General features: G+C 41.0%; 1 protein-coding gene across 4 annotated transcripts in view; it reads right to left on the minus strand.

Moving 5' to 3' along the window:
• lrp8 (low density lipoprotein receptor-related protein 8, apolipoprotein e receptor) overlaps nt 1–23,394 on the minus strand; it is a 173,087-nt gene that overhangs the window by 49,595 nt on the left and 100,098 nt on the right. For all 4 annotated transcript variants that reach the window (XM_056377966.1, XM_056377969.1, XM_056377967.1 and 1 more), the window contains exons 4-5: nt 18,531–18,659; nt 2,020–2,394 (exon numbers count right to left, since the gene is read on the minus strand). In XM_056377966.1, coding sequence (XP_056233941.1) covers nt 2,020–2,394; nt 18,531–18,659 — 504 coding nt within the window. The remainder of the gene's footprint in view (nt 1–2,019; nt 2,395–18,530; nt 18,660–23,394) is intronic.

Genomic DNA, 23,394 nt, shown 5'->3' on the forward strand with positions numbered 1-23,394 from the left:
TACATATAGAACATGCAGCTCCTGTCTCATCATATTTGGGAAATAGTGAACAAGGTCATTGAGACAGACGGTTCCACAGACACATGTAGACCAGGCAAGACCACTTGACTTGATGTCACTGTCAGAAATGAGTATGCAATTATGCTCCTGGGTTTGTTCTTCTTTATGTAGGCCTACTCTGCATTATTCATGCTGTGATTCCCACATAAAACCCTTAATCATATCTGGACCTGGAAAACAGAATTTTTTAATCATATCTTGTTTAGTAAGCTAGTTAGCAAACGAAGTGCAGCTTTTCAGAGCAGATTTAAATCGGTAGTGAGGCCAACAAGCTGGACAACTTGTTTAGCTTAGTATAGCCAAAGCTACACACTAGTTAGGCTGGTCAAATCATAGGGAGGGGTCAATTATTTCAGAAAACCCCTTAATACGAGTTGAAGGATCGGAATAGCCTACCAAGCATATATATATTATTCTTCCAGAGAAGATTAAGTGGAAGTAGGAATATAGATTTAAAGACCGCGAGGGTTTGAGTGACTGAATGCTTCTATATGACTGTGAAGCTTATTTGTGTATCGCTTTTAACCTTGTTGACACATTATATTCAAATCAAAGCCAATCCCATCAAACAGTGCATACCTACATATGTATTTGGATCTCAAAGACAATAAATAATAATGACCTACTGGCCTTTTGAAAATGTGTCTGGAGTACAAAAATCATTGCCATGGAGAGATGAGAGGGTTTTAGAGAGTATTATTATACAGTATGTGCAGTGGTCAATATATGCAAACAGCTGCTTGTGCCCTGGTATGTATGGTTATTCCATTTTAGAGTTACAGAAGACTGGAGTGTTTTTGAGTGTTGTACCAACCCTCCATGACTGTGATTATTTCAGCTCCAGCATGTGCACGCGCATGAAATTCTGCATATCTGTGACTGTACGTGTAAGCACAGATGTTTCCTTTATGTATGTCTGTTAAAGCCTTGTGAAAGCGTAAGTGTGTGTGTGTCTATGTGTGTGTGTTTGATGTGTGGCAGCACAGTGTGCTTGTATCATGTCATATGTGTGAGGCTGCTGTCATCTCCCTGAGTGGTGTGTGGGAGTGTGAAAAGGAGACCAGATGGGGGTCTCGCTTGATGAAGGACCTTCACCTCCCACACGTGCACGCACACACACACGCACAGATACACTCATGCAAACAAACACATACGGTCAAATGCGCACTAAGAGGTTCTCCTTCTGCTTCTGCAGATCACATGGTTGCATGGCAACACACTCCATGGATCATCATGATAAAGTTTGCATTGATCTTCCTTCAATCATTTGGTGGCACAACAAGATTTGTCACATAGTCTTTGTTCAGAATACACAGCATGTCAGCCTTTGAAGTAGAGTCTTTCAGTAGTGGGGAGCCACACACATTGTTCCACAACAAAACATGCATTACTGTGGTTATCCATTAATCGGCTTCATTAAAGGCTGAAGCTGGTATTAACTTTTTATTACTACAGCACCAGCCAACAATGAACATAACAAGTACTGCTCATGGCCTTTGTGCTATAGAACCGATAAATTACATAAAAGAACCGTAACATTGCAATTGGAAGACATATTCCTTCATTACAATGAACACTATAAATGTAATTTATTGTGAATTATAGGTGTAATTTATAATTATTTTTCTCAGTTAATCAAACCAGTGAAGCTGCATCTGTGAGCATGTGCAGTGACGTCACGGCCGCTCTCGGGAGACTGAAAATCATCAAGTAGTTTCAGAGTAACTACACTGGCTATGTTCATTTTAATTAAGGAATATGTCAATGGTACGACTCTTTTATGGATTTTAAAAGTCATTCTGAACAACACTGGAGTTTTATGGCACTGGGGAAATGGTGTATTACGCTGTGTTAACACAGAGAATTCTTAGTTGTATAACAGTAGGACCTATTTGGGCTCTTGGGTCTTTTTCACTTATGCACTCATTCGCTCACTTATTATTCACCCAGTTGACTTACGACAGTTTGCTTCATCAGATTTATCCTTGCAGTCTGCGTCTCCATCACACTTCCAGTTCATGTGGACACACTCCCCGCTCCCACACTGGAACTCGCCCACCGGGCAGCGAGGTTTCTGGGGCTCCGTCCTTCGGCTGCAGCGCTCCATGGACTCGTCCGACTTGTCCTTGCAGTCCGGGTCGCCGTCACAGCTCCACAGGGCAGGGATGCACTCGGAGTCATTGCAACGGAACTCATGCTGACCGCAGGTGGGAGCAGAGCACTTCTCCTCATCGCTGCCGTCCCCGCAGTCGTCATCGCCATCGCACACAAAGATCGGCGCCAAACACTTCCCGTTACGGCACTGGAAATCTTTGGAGGGGCAGGCCTTGGCATCTGCAGAAGGTGGATGAGAAATAGAGGATGTTTACATGTTTCTTTCATTTTGATTATCATTATTTATCAACTATTGTATGTCTTTTATATAAACTACTACTGTATATAAATATGATTGCTCTTTTGCTAATAGAGTGAAACTAAAGTCAACTGTCAAATAAAGTATACATCCTCTTAAAGTTAACGTTGGTGCATGTGGGAGAAGATGAGAGAAAAATATGAGTTAGAGAACAGATATAGTTAACTTATCACCGCATATATTCAAGCTCCTTGGGGGAGCAGGAATATATGGAGTAATATATCTTCCACCTCTCCTCTGGAGGAGGAATGAAAGACATTGCTGGTGTTAAAATTTAGAGTTAATGAGCAGAGGGCAATTCCAGATATTCCTCCTTTGCTCTTGGGTTTTTGGTGTCTGGCGAGAGTAACAGAAAAAGTTTGATCTAAAGTCAAACTGGTTACGGTGCATGGAGCGAAGGGGCACGCCTTTAAAGTACAAATTCCTTGGAAGTGTGGCAGAGCAATGGGTAGCAGGTGGAGGAAGAAAAGAGGATACGCAGTGGCTGTTAAAGAGATAGGAAAAAAACAACAACAACAAAAAAAAAAAACACAGGTACACGTGCCTCATGGGGAAAGCATATATTATGAATTATTCAAGAAAAATGAACATCATCTCAACTGCAATCACAAAATCTCAACCCTTTAACCAATAAGTGCGACTGCTATTACATTAAAAACACACCGGATAAACATGATGCTGACCATATTTAGCACACAGAGCACACACTCGAGAGCATATGTGCAGCAGAAGTCCAGTGTGTCGAAACGGGTGTATAATGAGCAGCGTGGGGGGACAGCTGCATGTGCCTGCCGCAGTGCAGAACCCCCCCCCCCCAAAAAAAAAGAAAGATAATCCAGGAGTGTTTGTGTGTGTGTTTGTGAATATTTGTGTCAGAATACCTGTGGAGACTGTGTATATTTGTCTGTGCAAGTGTTTATTTAATCTTCCGCAGTAGCTCAAGGCTTCTGACGGCAAAGAAATTATCACAAAAAAGTATGATAAATACATTTTATGTTTTGCATGTGTGAGGGTTTATGTATGTGTGTTTGTGTTTTACTGCCAAACAGCATGTTTCCTCTTCACCGTATCCCAGCAGCGACATTATCCAATTCTAGCCATGTTGGACAAATCAATTTAAATCATGTATTCTGCTAAAAAAAAACCACTTGTCCTTTGATGTAACTCTCTTCTCTGGGCGACAGATATAACCACTCTCCCCTCTCTCTCTCTCTCTCTCTCTCTCTCTCTCTCTCTCTCTTACCTACCCACACAGAACGCTAAAGGGACTCATTATGATAATAGGCTATTGGATTCCCTGCTAGCTATTACTGCTAGCATGCTAATCATCCCCACTCAGATCTAAGTAATTTAATTAACATGAGCACATAAACAACATCAGCAGCATCCCGGCAGAAGCTCAGGTGGTTTGGGGGTCACGTAAGGTGTTTGTGCAAACAAACACTTCGGCAAATAAAGTGATTAATTGAAAAAAAAAAAAAACTTACAAACCTACAAACAAGAGGCATTTTTCTTATGAAAATTATACACATATTTTGCATCATCCCAGAGGGTAATAATGTGTTGCTACTCCGACTAAACACCTTTGTTTTTATGCTTTAAAGACTTTTTCATCAAAGCAGAAAGCTTGGTCAGTTTGCTATCAACAGCAAGGCCGGGATAAGCAGCTTGTTAGTCTAGTTCCCATTGGAATACTGAGCTACAGCTATAGCTTCATTTTCACTACAGGAACAAGGCAGGTGGTTTGCAGTTCATCAAATTTGTGTCTTGTCGATAAAAACAACTTTGGCTTGAGTTTGAAATTCACAGGAGCACAGGACGCATTAAACACACCCTCCCACAACATCCTGTAAGAGTAACACGAGGTTAGGGAGGGCATCTCTTCTAGGTTTTCCCCCATCTTCAGTTACTTCCTTTGTTTCTGACCTGAGTAATATGGAGTAATATGAAGCAATATACACAGTATATACATAGGAAACTGCTTTTTCAACCATAGTTGTGGAACACTTTGTATGTATAGTAATGTTAATGTTTTGGCATTTCAGAATTATCATTTGATCATTGGCATTATTCATTAACTGAGACGTTTTTAAAGTAGATTTATCAAAATAGGGTCTTTCATAAATTTAAAATGGCACATCACTGTGTCTTCAATTACTGGTAAAATGTTGTTAAAATTGCATTTTTTTTTCGCAAATTAGTGGCATGAGTGTTCAGCTTATATCTCAGATCACTGGTGTTGTCGGTGCTAATGTCCATATTTCCCATAACTAAAAGAGAAGAAAAGAACTTCCCGATGGTCTCATGGAAGATCTCCGATTCTGTCAGCACTGAAACATCACCACATACTGTATAACATAGTGGAATTTTCACACTTTCCAGGGAGAACTTCCAGAGCACAGGGGCATGTCATTCGTATGTTACTTCAGTTCCCTTCATCCCGTCACCTGGCTACGTCAACGCTGACACAAGCCAAGACTCAGGCGCTGAAGACGGCCTTTCAGTTAACTCAGACCAAAACCAATCCTCAGAAACAGAAAAGGGGGGAGATTGGACGGGGGACAGGTGCTCAGGGAGGCACGTAGGCTGGTAGATTCATTGATAGATGTGAGATGTCCTTTCCAATCTAAAGGGACCCATCCCCACAACAGCAGGCAAGCAGATATAATAGCAGATAAAGGCAGAGAGGATAGATGGTCGGATGTGAGGGGAAGCAGACTAGATTCAATGGGAGTCAACAGACTTAGCAATAGTAACCATTTGTTACAATAAAATTCAAAATAAAACAATGAATGCTATGCATTATTGATAATGGAAGTCTCAAAAATCCTGTCTGATCAACAAATAACAGAGATTTACCCTCTGTAGGATTTATTAGAGGAAAGTTTTAAAAAATGAGACTTGAAAGGAATCAGATTGTGTTGTGGGAGACTCTTGACAGTTAATTAACCACATCTGTCCAATAGATTATTCTACCAATTACAATTTTAAATAGGTAATCAGTAATCTGTAACTGATTACATCTTGACAATAACCTTCCCCACCTGCAGGTGAATGCGTTTAACTCGGGGTCAAAGCTTTCTATCCATCCATCCCCAGACCCTTCACTGGACAGTTAATAGATGGAGCAGGGAGATAGGGCACAGCTCATTGACCTTGATCTGAAGGAGAATTGAACTCTCTCCCAGCATGCACTAGTCTATAGCAAGCATCTATGTATACACACACACACACACACACACACACACACAAATACACACACACATGCACAGAAAAGATATGTAATCTCTACTTAAACTCAGTAAACAGGCACACGCTTACAGGTGGACATGCTCAGATACGCACCCAAACACAAGTAATGTGAAAACACTGGATACATACATACATACACACACCTGACTTCAACCTTTGTCTGTGAGCCACTGGGTTTAATGTTTCTGGAGCGTGGAATCCAATCAGACTCTGGTCTCACATGTCAGCCACTGAGCCATGATGTGGGAGCATGTATACGTGTGCACAAGCACACACACGCACGCCCGCACACACACGCACGCCCACACACACACACACACACACACACACACACACACACACACACACACACACACACACACACACACACACACACACACACACACACACACACACACACACACACACACACACTCTAGCCCACATACGTACACCTGCCTACAAACCTCAGTTCACCAGGTGCTCTCTCGGAAAAGCAAGCTGAGGATCACAGATCAACTCCAACCACCAGAAATGGAAATAAAATATCAACTTCACAGCACTGTGTAAAGTGCTGCATTTAGACAAGAAGAGAAGCACGCTCACTCTACAATCAGCTGAAAACAGACAGCAGCACCTCAAGGCATTTTGGTGGAGACTAGGCCTAATGGGCCGTACAGTAGACAAGCAGCATGTTCATCTACTCGATGGAATATCAATATGTACGCCTTATATTTCACACGAGAGCATCAATAAAAACCAAATCCGCAGTGAGTCAAGCATGCCTTGTACTGTCAGATACACAAGGGTAATCACAAACAAATCACCATCTATATTCATGAGAATTGATGAAAGAAAAAAAAAATCCAAAAGAAGAGGAAAAAATTATGTTCAATTATTCAATATTTATCATAATGCCCAAACCCAAACCATATCCTGCACTTCAGTGTGTGTTTTCATCAGGGCGGTGGAGTATGAGTACCCAGTGCTTCAAAAAAAAAATTTCACGTGGACTGAGGAGTTTCCACACTAGTTATGCTGGGTAAAGGGTAACTTGAGACTGGTGTTGTTGCATGACCTGTCACTTTGCCCACTCCATCCTCCACTGAAACCCTAACCTAATAAAACAGGATCGCCATACACAAAAACTAAGGCAAAATGTCATGTACTCGGCAAAAAAAATATACGCTGTTTTATCTGAAAGAGCTAAATGTCATTTTCAGCAAAAATGCTCCTGTAGCATCAAGCACAAAGAGGGACTGCAGCAGAGGACATATACATATACACCCTATTTGTGCAAATTATTGTTACTTTCTGTCAGTTTGCTCACAGTTTACATGCGCAGTGACAAGTGATGAATTGAAACTAATGGTGCAATGCAATGTTTCCTAAACAGCAAGTGAGCTCTCCCTCCAGGTCTCACCAAGACGGCTGACCCACATTCACCACCACCAATGTTTGAGACGAAGTAAGGTATTCAAGGTAAAATCAGTGTGCAAATACTTGATAACGCCTCTTTTTACAGCCACCGACCAACAAAATTACAGGTTGTCAATTTTTAAAGCACTGCTGAATGAAATGAAAACCCTGACTTAATAAATTCACAAATTTCACATCATTTTCTTGCACTCCACATCTCCACAGCGCTCAGACACATCTACATGTATTGAGTCAATGTTTTTAGTACAGTTACCTAATGTAGCATTTGCTATGTATCAGGCACCATTACCCTTGATACCATTAAAGCAGCAAACCGTCAACACAAGAAAAGTGCCAGAGGCGTTGGCATCCCTGCATCTGTACCAATATGGTTGTGTGTTGTACAGGTCTAGAAATGTTAATGTGTCCCGTAGTCGAGGTTGTAACACTGAGGAGTTGTGTGGGAGAAAGAGGGGGAGGACAAGAGGGAGGAGAGGTAGTTTTAGATTATGCTTTTGATGCAACACATACTGCAGGAGAGCCAGAGGGCCCCCTGCATGACTGTGAGCGTGTGTGTGTGTGTGTGTGTGTGTGTGTGTGTGTGTGTATAGACAGATGCAGACAAGTTGACATGTAGTCCCTCTCCAGGGCTCTCACAAAGTGTTTATCAGTGCTTTGGCTGCATTAGACCTTTGAAGCATTGACGCGAGAGGATAGACGCACGCACACACAGACACACACGCACACACACACACACACACACACACACACACTTGTGACCACCAGACAGACGGGCCCTGGGCCCTCAGTTCTGTGACTCGCTGTAACATAAAAGTGATCCTCTTTTCCTAATGGAAGACAGATAGACAGTGAGGAGAGATGAAATTCAAAATAGATTCATCACTGACTGACAAACAGAAGGCAGCTTGAGAAAAAATTCACTTTCCAACAGCCTGTCCAAATGGGGTTTACCAGGCACAGAGCCGACGGTACACGTTTGGTGCATTGGTGGGAATCTAACATGTCAGTCATCTCTTTAGGTTGGAAGATATGAAAAAGGCATAGGCCTAAGATGGTGCTACTGAAGACACAGTGCTTGTATTGCATTTTGCCATACAGTGAACATTTACTACAAGCACAAATGTGTAATACTAGCAACTCATTTCACTTTAATAACATTACTCAGGATTTTCCTCAACGAAATCTGTTAAACCGTCTTAATGGAACAAAGTCAAACCAATGCCTGCTGATGCAGCGAACAACTCATTTTCTCTGTTTGTGATTAGTTTGAACTTGGTTTTCAATAAAGTTCACTCTAGCCAGAAGTGCAGAAAACGCCTGACGGAGTAAGGAAAAGAAGATGCAGGAGTAAATGTAGCTGTAGCGATGGAAGGTGAGCTATAATGTGGTTTTGGATTTGCAATTACCTGAATAATAATCTTCGATCACATTTTGTTCAGAGAAATCCAGGTAAAAAGCAAGTGTCTCATCTTCTATGTTAAATATTTCCCAGAAAAAGCTATCTACAGTCTATCTAAATGAGGCTTACCACTTTTTAGGCCTGAAATTTTACATATTAAAATCCGCACATATCAATGGAAATAATTTGCATCAGTGAATTGGTCAAACCCCAACCTCGAGCACATGTGTGTCAGCAGAACTACAGCAACTGCATTATTAGAAACAATAAACTGATAAAACTAAATCACAAAGAATATTGGCTTTAACTTCACTTCCACTTCAATCTTCCAAATAGAGTCTTTCTACCAACTATGCTGGTTAGACTGTCTTTGCTCAGAGTAAAAACATGTCAAACTAACTGTGAAATGCCACTGACAATAAAACCTTGATGTAGTGTGGCAGTGGAGCCTGGGGAATCCAAGTGAAATGGCAGCTTAGATGAAGGGAAGAATTGCACAAAATTTACAGAGAGACTGAAATTCTCTATGTACCCTGATTGGTATACACCAGGGAAAGACTTTCTCTTAACCACCTTCATGATGAGTGGGGACTATGGGGATTGCGCACACACACACACACACACACACACACACACACACACACACACACACACACACACACACACACACACACACACACACACACACACACACACAGCCCAACAGGGATGGTGTACTGAATAGAACAGGGTATTTCAATAGCTCAATCACTGTGCCATCTGACAGCAGTTAAGACCTGAATATTAACTGCCACACAAGCAATCACAGCGGATTGAATGTCCATGTATGTGTGTGCAGGTGGTGTGTGATGGATGTCCTTGTGTGCCTCTGTGTACATGTAGGCGTGCGTATTGACAGAACGTGCATCGTGGATGCCATTAGTCACAACATTTCATAATTCACAGGATTTAAGCCATTAAATGTAAAATGTGACACGGCCATCACTCCACTCACATGGCTCCACACAGTCTTAAATCTTATCAGTAACCCCTGTCCCCTCTACACACACGCACACACACACACACACACACACACACACACACACACACACACACACACACACACACACACACACACACACACACACACACACACACACACGGACACTCTGTACGCCTGTCTGGAAAATAATTGCATTCCCTCAGATAATTGTCAAGTGGTAAAACTATGAATACATCGAAAATAGGCCATTGTCATTAAGTGTGATGATTACATCTCGACAATAAATACACAATCCTGCATTTTACCATGGGTGTTGCATGATAATGACATAATTACCATTTGTTCTTTTTCATGTGCGATCTCTATCCACAGCAAAAACCATGTTTCCTTCACCATATTACAATGTGTCTTAGAACTAACACACTATACTGTGTCTTCACTAGAAACCCATAGTCCCACCCTACCACCAGGCTGGCTTCTGCTGCAGCGGGTTTGATATCTACAGTATTTAATTGGTCCGTCTTGAAAAAATGATGCAAAAGTTTTCTAAGCTAAAACATTTGATATGCAGTATATCAATATATATGTTTAAACTACATGTTTAAACTTTACTGAAAAATTGCAGCGAACTATCAAAGTCTAATGAGAGTTGTTGTTGACCCAGTAATTGTTGTATCTGTTAAAATGACAAGGTGGTCACTGTAACTTGGCTAGTACATGAGGTATGCTAGCTAGTTGCTAATCATTACTAGCTTGTTAGCAAGTACTAACTTTAGTAGCTAGTAGCCATAGGTAACAAAGACAAAACCTTTTGAAAAATCTTTTTAAAGAGACTAATGAAAAAGATGGTATAAAGATACATTGTTGGACAAGGCTTTGAGAACAGTCACTTGCCTGAAGTGCGGTGGGTCTTGGGCTGTCTATAGATTAATACTACTAGTCAGGAAAGCAGCAACAGATCCTCCCTCTGTGACTGTTCCTTGTTAGGAGCAAAGTTGTGATTTCACAAGTATGCTTCTCCGTCATCTGCATGTGATATTGAATGTGTGTGAGTGTGTGAGTGTGTGAGTGTGCGTAGTATGCAGGAGAAAGGACGAGGTTGGGGGTGAAAGAGAAATGAGCAATGTCCTTAAAGCTATTGAAGAAAACGGTCTGCATGAGTCTGAAGTTAAGTGAAACTGCCTCTGGGTGCACAGTGAGCCTGTTTGTGCGCTGGCGCTCCATTACATTACACCTACGCACACAGTGAGAGCAGTCAAAGGATTATAAATGAAGGGGGAAGTAATGGGAAGAAACTCTGGGACAAGAGGCTACCAATCCACGTCTATGTAGTAAGCTCCTCTTGTGGAAATGTGGGTGAAGCAAGATAAAAGCAGCACTACAACTACATGTTTTGGATGACTATATATAGGGTTGTTCTCATATATACACAAATGTTCACACACATGCACTCACATAACACATGTGGGTGGACTCTTCTTCGTCCTCTTTGATCTGTTATCAAATAATGGAATATAAGTTGCATTTACCAGAGCCTAGAGCAAGGACGAAAGGACTTATGTGTTGCATGTGTGTAGATGCCTGAGGGAGGGGATGCAGGTTTACATGTTCATGTGTAGCCTATGCGTGTTCATGTGTGTACAATTTGTATCACATCGTGTTCACTTAGGATGTTTCCTTCATAAAGAACTCACTTGAGCTAACTGACAACTTGTATTTCCCCATGCAAACACTTAAGATGTGTCACTTAAGATGTGCTCCCCTCCTATGTTGCCCACCAGATTAACACACACACACACACACACACACACACACACACACACACACACACACACACACACACACACACACACTATCTCCCTCTCCTCTGCCCCTCTCTGCCCTGCCATAAAACACCAACTACCATATCCCTGGTGAGCATCGACCCAGCAGCAGCTTGCTGTAATGTAACATAGTAGCACAGGCTGTTGTTAAAAGAGCAACAGGTCTCCAGGGCCTGCAGGAGCCTCTCTGGCTATTGTCTGTCTCTCTCTGTCTGCCTGTCTTTCTGTTTGTCTCCCCTTTCTGTCCTTGCCAAAATGTGTGTATGCAGGGCCAGTGCTAATAAAGATAGAAGAAACAAAACTGATGCAATCCAAATGAAGTAAAATGAAAGAGAAAGGTACCAAAGAAAGATTTTCCAGATGACCTACACATCTGTGAAAAGGAGAAATGAAAAAAAAAAAAAAAACACCGCACAGAAAGTATCCAGGCCAAGGATCAAACCTGAGTCTTTACTGCTGTGAGATGACAGTGTTCACCTTTAAACCATGCTGCACTGTAACAGCCAGTGTTACATACAGTAGTTTGTTGAGGATTTTAAATGGCTGCAAGAGTAATACACATTAAGATCATTGGCTTCTCTCTGTCCACAGACCCAGCGAGATAGAAGTGCTATATGTCTCATGCATTCCTGCTGTGCAACTGTATTGGTGTGTGATATTGTGTCTGGGGGCTTACATATGAGACAGTAGTTGAAGTGGGTGCTGTGTAGGTGCTGGTTGATGTAATAAAGGCAACTCCATTATAGCTTGTATGTAAGCATGATATCCACACAGACATGATTACAGTTTTTTCATAGCTCTCTAAGGATCAGAAATCGCCTGCCTGTGTAATACAGATGAGATGCTGCTAGCACCGGGTTAGTACACAAAGATGAAAATACTAAAGAGAGGGAAGGACATGGGGAATGAGTAAGGAAGATCCACATTAAAGAGAGAAATATAGTTTCGGTATCAAAAATTCCACTTTTTTCCCCAGGTAATACTGACACAAACACAACACTAATTAGTGTTTCAGGAAATCATTTCCCTTGCAGGTATACAATTTTACTAACTCAATTTAAATCTTAATTTCCGACCCTGACACACAGTTTTGTTTCTATCAATATGCGTCCATGACGCCTGTTAGAGGTAAAGGTAAAATCAATTCTACAAGTGTCTATACTCATTCAAGTGTGTGTGATCTTATTGGGTTCGTATGTAGAGATATAAACTTCTCTGGTGATCAACCTTAAGCTAGCTCGCTCAGCGCCTTAATGGGACGCACTCACCCACACATACAGAGACATTCATTTACACAGTCCAATTTGTTGAGATTAAAGGTTGAATGGTGAGCAGGTAAAGAATATATTTTAATTATGTTGTGTTTTAAATCTTTGCTTCATAAGAAAGAAAAAAAAAAAAAACAAAAAGCAAAATTAGTCTTCAACAAAGACAAGGGAAACACCCGCTTTGCCCAAACATGAAAAATTATGTTTTACCTACACACACACACGCTGAAGCATGCAAACACACAACTAGCTTCAGCTGTGTGCCTGAATAAACACGATTTCGCATTAACATAAATTAAAGACTCATAAACTTTCTTCAGAGGCCTCCTTTAAATGTAATAAAGAACCTCTCTTCCTGGATCCATGTTTTATTCAACATTTGGATATGCTCAATTAGCATCCCTAATTAACGCTAGCTGTACTCCAATTGTAGCTGCCGCGGGAGGGAGATATTGGAGGGAAAGGATAGGAGATCAGAGGTGGAGGAAGGGGGGGGGGGGGGGTTAGGTGGTGAGGAGGAGGGTGAAGAGATAGATTGAAAGGGGGAAGGGGTGAAAACAGCCCATTTCAGAAGGGAAGTATATTTTGTAGGGGTTAGATGATTGCATGAATGTGTGTTTGAGGGTGTTACAATATTATATATACACGCCTTCTACTGCCGAGTGAACATTATAGTTTTAATATTCTTCATGAAAACATTCATCAACATGGCAGCGTTAAACTGATTTTGCATGGAAGCACAAGCTCCCAATAAAACCTACATATCTGCTTTATTAGCTGACATTTCTGTTGTTTTACCAAAGGCCTGAATGACTGTGTCTGCCTATTACTGATAACCCTGAGTGGTGGCTTGTGTTGCAGGAATGTTAGCATTACCAAAGAGTCCGGCCGTGCTATTCATACATGTTTTCCACTATCAACTGCTATCAGACTGCTTTGTTACATAGCTGTGCTGTGTTATCTGCACGCTCAATGCTCATTTGTTTCTTTGTTATATCTGCAACTGTAACATCAAGAGTAAATCAATTTTCCAAGAATAATAAGTGTAACAGCAGCAGGATAATTAGGTTTGTGTTGGTCTGATTTATCTTTACACCTCTTCTGTTTTAATAAATAGACAGAGAGCCGAGTGACAGCAGAGGAAGAACTTAGATTGATATGTCTGATGTATGATTTTTTTTTATGCTTGTGGTGATGAAATGTTTGCAAATATTTGTATTACTCTTCTCCTTTGTCTGAGCCTCACCATCGTGCTGTCTCTGTGTGAAACCAACTATGACGATTTTTAGAATGATTCTTGTCATTGTTAAATATGAAGGCAAAACCAATCTATTTGGCAGAATAGCTGTAACAGACAGAAAGAAGAAAGCCATCTGTTTTAGGAAATGGAGAAAAAAAAGGAAAAACAAACATGGAAAAACAGGTATAATGCAGCATAGGTATCCAAAAAAATCTAATTATATGACAAAATAGAGCGTGATAATTTTTTAACAGATGTTTCGATGCTGTTTTGCTGTTATTCAGTCGGTCTCTGTTTAATTTTGTATTTAAACTCTGCAAACACTTTTGTAAATAGCAACTCTCTCTAAAGAAATCTAAGTTCATGCTTTATATATTATCTGGTTTTGCAGGCTGAAGGGGTCTATCATTCAAATAACTATATTCATGCCAATAGTGAAAACAGAAAAAGAATATAGAACTGCCAACATACACACACCACTATACATACACACATACATACAGAAAAAACATCATGTGAAAAACACACATACTGTATGTATATACACATCACACTAAAAGCTGTGAGCAATTGGCATTAATAATATAGCCATTTTAGTTAAAGTATTCTTTGAAGGTGTCCATGAGTACTTGTTGCCCACTCCTGATTGTGCTCAAACGTTAATGTACCTACATTGTGGGACAATAACAAAGTGAAGTGTTGTTATGGTTGCACATCTAATTACTGAAAATTCACTTAAGCTTTATATAACGTATAATATATATATATATATATATATATATATATATATATATATATTTATATATAAAGAAAATGAGTCCAGTGTGTGTCTGATGAAGTGGACTCTTGTGTGTGAACCCAGGCACATGATGAACCCCTTAATATTCATCACTGCCACCTTCGTATTTAAATGATGGATCAAAAGCTGATCTCTACAGGTTATTATAACAGCAGGAGTCCCATAACACACACACATATACACTCAAGGCCTTGGGCGGGAAATCAATTATCATCAAGACCTGTATGAAATATTTCAGAGCTGTATTAATCACTTATTTTCCACTGCAATAAGAGACAGGGGCTCGCACAGGTCAGACGGATGAAAGGCAATGGAAGGAACACATGATCAGTGATTTTCCTCTGTGGAATTAAAAGAGAATTAGAAAGTGCAGGTGTCTGTGATTGGCATGGAAGAGAAGAAAGAAAAGGCTATTCTTTTAAGGCAGTTTATGTTACACATCAGAGGGACAGAGATGGTATGTGAACAGTGCTGTGGCCGCTCAGGTTACATGATTAAATCAACAACTTTCATTAGGTCGCAGCCACAAACTCCCTAATGTGATCACTCTGTGTACAAGCTAACAACTAACAACAGACAGACAGGAGATGGATGACAGGGCAGAGGCACACAGAGAGAAACAATCAGAGGGAGGGAGAACAAAGAGGGAACATGAAGGAACAAAGGGAAGTGAGGAAATGCTTCTATCACCTGTCAAGAAAAGTTTAAACTCGACCTTTGAAATGCAGCAAAATGTAGATATATTTCAAGTGTTTGCATCAGCAGGGTTGAAACTAATACTGTAAATAAGCTTTCTGAATGTCAAAAACATTTACAATGGCAAAACTGGAATCTGATAAGGGGGATTTCTTACAGGGCAGGCTGCTGGTCTTCTAAAGTTGTAATGTTGATAACATTTTGTGCATTTCTAGGAAACTGCTGTGGGTAGTAAGACTTCACAACTTTTGATATATTGGGGAAGGTGCCACTGTTCTTACAATACAACTCTGCCTGTTGTTAACATTACATTAAACAGGAACATCTTTATAATAGTATTTAAAATATAATAATATATAATCTGCTTTTGTGTAGATTTGTATTGTTATATTAGCACACTACCCCCATGATATACAATAGGATGAGATCGCAATCTCTAAATTAAAATGAATTAAAATGCATTCATTATCTATGATTTATCTAAATTGCCCCTTCAATTGGTAAAGTTAATTAAAAATGGTAGTTTCACTTTATTATCTTGTTTGAGAGAATTTAACAGCATCCAGGAGAATTCTTAAGAGTGTGTATGTTCATGTATGTGTGTGCCGCACACTGTACATGCATGTGCACTCTGCATACAAGCATTTTATGCATCACTTTCAGCATGAGAATGTATGAATGTCACAGTGCCTGGGGGATGATGGCAACCTTATGGAAAAAAAAATTCATCTCACTCACTCACTCACTCACTCACACACACTCACACTCACACTCACACACACACACACACACACACACACACACACACACACACACAACACACACACACACACACACAGCCTTGTAATTCTATCCTTATGAACACTCCCGCCTGCTACATTCACTCTCCAATTCACACTGCAGTAGCCCCTTGTAGAAGTGACCAGCGGTCTGACCAGAGTGACCTCACTTTCAGTCCAAAAAAATGTAATCACTTTGAAGGTCTGAGACTCACAAAGACACCCACATAGATATTTATACAGAAATTCTCTGTGCATATACATTTCCTATCTAACAGAACCCAGGTTTAAAGGGCATATATGACATGCAATCTATATACTTCAAAAAATGCTGTGTGTGCATGTGTTCGTCTGTGTATGTGTGTCTGCCACAGGCTTACAATCAATAATGCTATAGGCCAGATGTTTACGCTGATGGAAATCAATGCCCTTTTTACAGCTTTGATACCAGCTGTGAGGACGTAAGACAGGACATGTGAGTATAGTATAGATGTGTATAATTATACAACAAAGTGTGAAGGCGTTGCAGATGAAGCGATGTGAGTGTGTTTGTGTGTATGCCTGTGGTTTGTTTACAGAGCTACTCTGTAGTTTTTTTTATAAAGCTAAACAACAGCCTAGTCTATGTGCATTTGAAGATTTCTCTCTATCCGACAATATGACGTCCAATTCTGCAGAATGATTAAAACCAAGACAGAAACATGTTGTGTGGTACTTTTTAACAGAGTAATCGTGTCACATGTATTGATTATATGGAAAAGTTTACAGCATTTTGCAACAGAAATCAGTTTGAACCGTTTTGTTTTTTCTTTAAACATTCTTATTCTGACAGTAGGACAAAGATGAGAGTGTGTGTATGTGAGACAATGGGCTCTATTTTAGGTTTTAAAGGGGCTAACAGGTGCAAATATGAAACAATTCACCAATCTCTAACCAACCCCTGACACACCCACACATGATTTATATAAGTAATGTTATTCATGATCCCGTCTGTTTATGCAGTGAGGGTGCACCACGTGCCTGGAACTGTGACAACACTGAAAACGTGCTACCACACCCTCTGCACACTTTGCATGACACACTTGACCAGGCACTGTACTCTGTGCCTTCATTCACAAAAACAAAGCCCTGCTGTGTGTGTGTGACACTGTGTTTGCCTCGGTGTGAGTATGATTTTGAACATCCATCTATCTAAATATACTGTGGGACAAACTGGTGTTCAGGACACACCTTCACAGAAACACATGCAAGATAAATAACTGGTTCCCCCTGCTGTAAAACACCACTGGCCCGACTCTCCCAGTCTGCACAGTGACCTGCTTTTCCTCATTTCCAGCTCATTAAGCAACAGCCAAGAACAAGGACAAGATTGTGGGGAGGAAAAAACAGATCCTGTTTGACATCTCTAGACACATAACACAGAAAATATATATAAATAAATGAACAGATGAAACTTTCTGCTTTTTTGCCAGCTAATGACGTCAAGTTAGAAATACTGATTACAATTAGGACCAAATCTTAACTGAATCTTAAAATATGCAATACTCTAGGTGACAGATAAGAGAGTATATGGAAAATTTTTACACTTGCTTTGTGTTATCTGATACTGGGTAAAAGCAACGTATCCCCAGTTTTATTTAACATATTCTTTTAGATCTGGACTTAAATCTGTCAAATCACATCCTGCAACACAGTTATTACCAAAACAGGAAGTGTCATAATACTACATTTCTAGGAATATTATCACATAGGACCTTTAGCTTTTTGCTTTCTTCCCACCCCTGGCATCACCCATGTGTTTTTCTATGTATTATTATTAATTATTATTATTATACATTATTATTAAAGAAATAGCTATTGAATATTATACATTATAAGACAAATAACAAGTCCAGTCATGTTTAATTGAGTGGGTAGGAAAATATACTATTTGTATTGTCTACTAGTCAGAGGACTGACATAGGACTAATACTTAATACTTAATAATTATATAACCTTTTACTGCTGTAAACAAACAGCAGTAAAAGGGCACTCTGTGCTGATAACTCTGGATAGACTAATGATCGTTTAACCTACTGCAAAATCATTTTCTACACCACCTCCGCTGCCAACACCCAGTGGGGATAGGAATTTCACGTAAGAACACGTACTCATTCCCAATTATTTCTGGGTAATAAAGTTCTTCATTAAAGCAACAGAAAGAAGAACAGTTGTGAGCAGGTAGTGACCTGTGAAGCCTCGAATTTAGACTATTTATCTGAAACCTTTTCAGACTTTTGAACTCAGTGAGCAACATGAAAGTTAAGGTGAGTTCAGATGAAGCTCAGAACGGAAACTGTTCTCTCTCTTCTTGTCCCCCCTCCCCCCGTCCCACATTTCCCGCAGCCACCACAATCTTACCTGCAGCGCACTGCTCCTCATCGGCCCCGTTCTCACAGTCCCTCTCTCCGTCGCATCGCCATGACAACGAAACACATTTGCTGGCAGCCCCTCCGCAATCAAACTTCTCTGGTGGACAGGTCTGTCGGCCTGTTGTGAGGGGGGGAGGTGAAAGATGAGGGAGAAAGAGCACCGAGGGGGGAATGTAGGGATGGGAACGGAAAATGGAGAGACGATGAGAAAGTTTGGGGAAACGGAGAGAAGAAAAGAGGATCGAAGAGGGATGAAGAATGAAGGCAGGGGGAGTAAAATGAGAGAAGAAATGGGGAGGAGGCAAAAGATAGAGAGAGAAGGGACAGCCAGTCAATGAAACAGTTTGATAACTTAGTTATCTTGTTGCTCAAATCGATTCCCTCTCAAAGGTCTGCAATTAAACTAGACACAGAGCGACAGAGGAACAAAGAGGCAGGAACACTGTCAGGCAGACACAAAGCCAGGAAAACACACACACATAAACAAACAGAAAAAGACTTGAAACACACTGTGAGGAATATACACACAAAACAAGATAGATAGGCACTATTTGGTGAGTGTTTGTGGCCATGTGCACATCAGGGCTGCTAATTTTCATTATCAGTTGATGCATTGATTATTTGTTTTTATTAACGGCTCAAGCACTAATAGCTAAAAAAGGCTCCATCGAGATCCAAGAGCTCAAAGGCTTTACATTTTGCCTTTTTAACACGCACGCACGCACGCACACACACACACACACACACACACACACACACACACACACACACACACACACAGTGATGGCAGCGAGATACCAGACAAGGGACTGGTCTAACCATTGGAAGCAACTTGGCTTTCAGTGTCTTGTTCAAGGACACGTAGGACTCGTGGAGCTCGTCTCTGCTTCCTGTGGCCACAGCCATAACATGATTTGATTGATTAATTTTAAAAGGTATTCAAATTAAAACAACATCAATGCAGAAAATCAGCAAATCCTTACATTCAACAAGCTGGAACAAGAACATTTTTGGCATTATCGCTTGATTAAAATGACAAATTAAAATGATAAATGACAAGGGCAATCAATACAACTGTTCTAATTAACTAATCAACTAATTGTTTCGGCACAAGCACAAAAAAAACAACGACAAAAAAAGCAGACTGGAAATACATTATGATGATTTGTCGCTTAACTGATTAGTTAATTAACAGAAAATTATACAGCAACTATTTTGATTATCAATTAATCATTGAATTAATTTTCCGAGCACAAAGGCCAAAAACTTTGTGGCTCAGCCTCTCAAATGTGAGGTTTTTCTGTTTAATGTTATTGTGAATTGAATATCTTAGTGTTTTTTGGCTGTTGTTTTAAAAAAAATGACAAAATGTCACCTTGGGCTCCGTTCACTATTTTCTGGTGTTTTATGGACAAAACTATTAGTCAGCGAACGGAGAATTTTAACTGCATGTGAAACTTTGTTTGATAAGAATTTTTTTTCAAGAGAAAATCAGTGTAAGTGAATGAAGTGTTACAGTGTGTTAAACATATACACACACACACACACACACACACACACACACACATCCGCTATGTGTGTAAGTGAGAAAGTGGTCCCTATAGGTAAAAGCCCATTATAGTGGAGAAGGCCATTGTTCCTACATGTGTAGCCCGTGGGGTTAGCACAGGGAGGAAAAATACAGCCGCTCAATACATCAAATTTACACAGTCCCACAGCAAATCCTTGTCCCTTTCTCCTGCAAAGCCCCTCACCCTGTCTCACTCCCCCCTGCCTCCCCCTTCAATCTCTCTCTCTCTCTCACACACACACACCTACACACTCACACACACACACGCACCAACACACACACACACGCACACACACACACACACACACACACGAACACACACACACGCACGCATACAAACTCTAACACCATAGGGACTCTAGCCCCAGATTACATTACAGGGCTGTGTCAAACTCAACTCCATCAATTACACATATTTGACCACCAACATGCTTCTTGGCAACCAGCCTGAGTGTTTGTGTATGTGTGTGTGTGTGTGTGTGTGTGTGTGTGTGTGTGTGTGTGTGTGTGTGTGTTGCAGCCACAGATCAATAGTACCTATGGGATTTGCCCATTTCAGTCTCATTCTCTTTTATTCATCTCGTAATTCTTTCTTCTCATCTTTATTTTGAACAGAACTGTAGAAGTTGCCGCTCAAACGCTGGCCCTCGTGGGGGGGGGGGGGGGGGGGGGGGTTTCAACCTTGCCGGTAATGATTGCCAGGATTTTCTCCAACAGTGCAGTTTAGGATGCCTGGTCCTACACTACTGAAACAAAAGTGGCTACTTGCACTTTATTTTTCTGAGGAACTGGGCAAGGTTAAGGTTTGGATTCCCGTCTTTTGCTAGTGCTGATCTTTTGGATAACCACTCCCCCCGTCCACCCTCCCTCCCTCCCACCCGTCACTCTTCTTCCTACTGAATATCAGGCTCTTGTGGGAGCATCTTTTCAATGTGTCTCCACTAAATGAGGTTTCCCTTGGCCTTTAAAGAATAAAAGCCTCCTGCAAATCCCCTTTAGGAGAGTGAATGAGCAAGCACCATATCAGCGCAGTCTGGTTATTACTGCCAAAGGGACTGAATGGACAGTGTGTACAAGAAGAGTGTGTGTGTGTGTGTGTGTGTGTGTGTGAGTGTGAGTGTGAGTGTGAGTGTGTGTGTGTGTGTGTGAGTGAGTGAGTGAGTGTGTGTGTGTGTGTGTGTGTGTGTGTGTGTGTGTGTGTGTGTGTGTGTGTGTGTGTGTGTGTGTGTGTGTGTGTGAGTGTGTGTGAGTGTGTGTGAGTGTGAGTGAGAACCTGTGTGCACAAAGTGCAGCTCTTCTGGTCAATGTGATGATGTAAATATGAATACCAGTGTGTGTGTGTGTGTGGGTGTAGTTCATGTGAGGAAGGCAGGCAGTGAATTGTCTGACATCTGACTTACTGTTCAATCAATTTAAATGTGTGCCCTGGAGATACTGCAATGAACAGATAATAAGTAGTTTCATGTTTCACATTACTTACCTATTCCAAGTGTGTGTGTGTGTGTGTGTATATGTGTGTTTGTATGTGTGTGTGTGTGTGTGTGTGTGTGTGTGTGTGTGTGTGTGTGTGTGTGTGTGTGTGTGTGTGTGTGTGTGTGTGTGTGTGGGTCAACAGAGGCCAAGGGCTACTGTCGGAGACTTTCTCACTCTCAACACGAACCCACACACAGAAACATTGCCCCCGCCCCCTCCCCAGGGACTGAGTCCACTAAGAGTCTGATTGACAGCTGGGTTAAAAGGATGTAATTCATCCGACTGACCATTTGGGCCCCGGGAGTCGGGAAGGGTGGAGTCATGGATCAGCTGCCAATCAAATGACTGAATACAGGCGAGCAAGAAGAAAAAGAGAACACCACTGACATTGATTATGACAAAATAAATTAGATGATTTTCACCCCAAGGGTAATAACTCACTAAATGAAAAAGATAATTCCAATTTCCTGTTATTGTATGTTTAAGTAATAATCTGTGGCTGTTCAGCTGCTCTCTATTGGCCTTTGATACAGCACAACAGTACTTATGGCCACACATTCATACCGTGTATAAAAGGTTTCTGTAATTCGTGAGAGAAAATTGGCTTGTGCAAACGAGGAGATGTGCTTTACATTGTCTGCAGAAGCAAGTGCAGTTTGTTTGGAATATTCAGAAGTGGCTGTACATGAAGGTGATTAGCATGATCAGCAGCATCCTCCATGTCTGCACAGCCAAAAAGAAACCAAACAGATTTAGCGCCAGAAACACAAAATAAAAGAAATAAAATAATCTTTTTTATCCGGCTTGTTGTTTGATTTTGCAGGTCCAGATGGTGATGAGGTTTATATGGTCCAACTTTTGCCAGACTTTTGAAAGTCGGTGTATGGACAGATTTGCCCTCTCTCTTTGTTCCCCTCTCACTAAATGCTGACAGGTGTATCCAGCAGCAGAGCGGGCACTGAGGAGCATTGATGGACTTATCGACAGCGAGCTGGGGACACATCCGCGACTGCAGAGATATTGCCAACTGTTATCACACTCCAAGCCAAGTGCAATATCTGACTGCCACTCTCACCGCAGGGGAGTATGTAAAGATTGCATTTTTCCTAAAATATTTAGAGACAACATAAAATGATCACAATGAAGTTTGTGCACATGCACATAGACGCATACAAGTGAGATACACCACCTGCACTTGTGCACGAAAAAACATACTTACACACATACACACAACTACTTATAGCTATAAACCCTTTTCCGAGCTGAAAGCCATAGGTTTTCACAATTCTCTAGACTTTGTACTGAATGAATATTTCATGTGCTATAAAACTCCTGGGGCGCAGAGACAAACACTGGGCTGTTAGCAGCCAGCTAGCTTGCTTACTGCCAAGGCCTACAGCGAATAACAGCTGAGGAACTGATGCTAGCCATGCTCCAGTGGAGCTGCTTGGTGGCGAGCAGTAAAGAGACGGCGGTGGAAAGAGGCAGCTCCCAGGTGGGGCGGGTTTATGCATTATCGAGTGAGTGTAAAACAGGGTGAAAAAAAAAAAGCACGTGTGGTTAGTGAATATATCCAGGATACATCAAAGTAAAGCTAACGACACAAATGTTCGGATTACCTCTCCCTCAACCTCCATTTCTGTAAAATACTTGGAGTGGCATATAAGCCTAAACATATTCAGCCCAGTGCCTTACTAATACATTTATTTCACAGTCACCCTGGGTTAGCAGTAATTTGCCTGTTAGCATATGAGGCTCTTTTCTCAATATAACACTGGCTTAGAAAGTGGAAGAGGATAAAATGTGATGA

The sequence above is a fragment of the Seriola aureovittata genome, chromosome 6 (genome assembly GCF_021018895.1).
Source record: "Seriola aureovittata isolate HTS-2021-v1 ecotype China chromosome 6, ASM2101889v1, whole genome shotgun sequence".
Lineage (NCBI taxonomy): Eukaryota > Metazoa > Chordata > Actinopteri > Carangiformes > Carangidae > Seriola > Seriola aureovittata.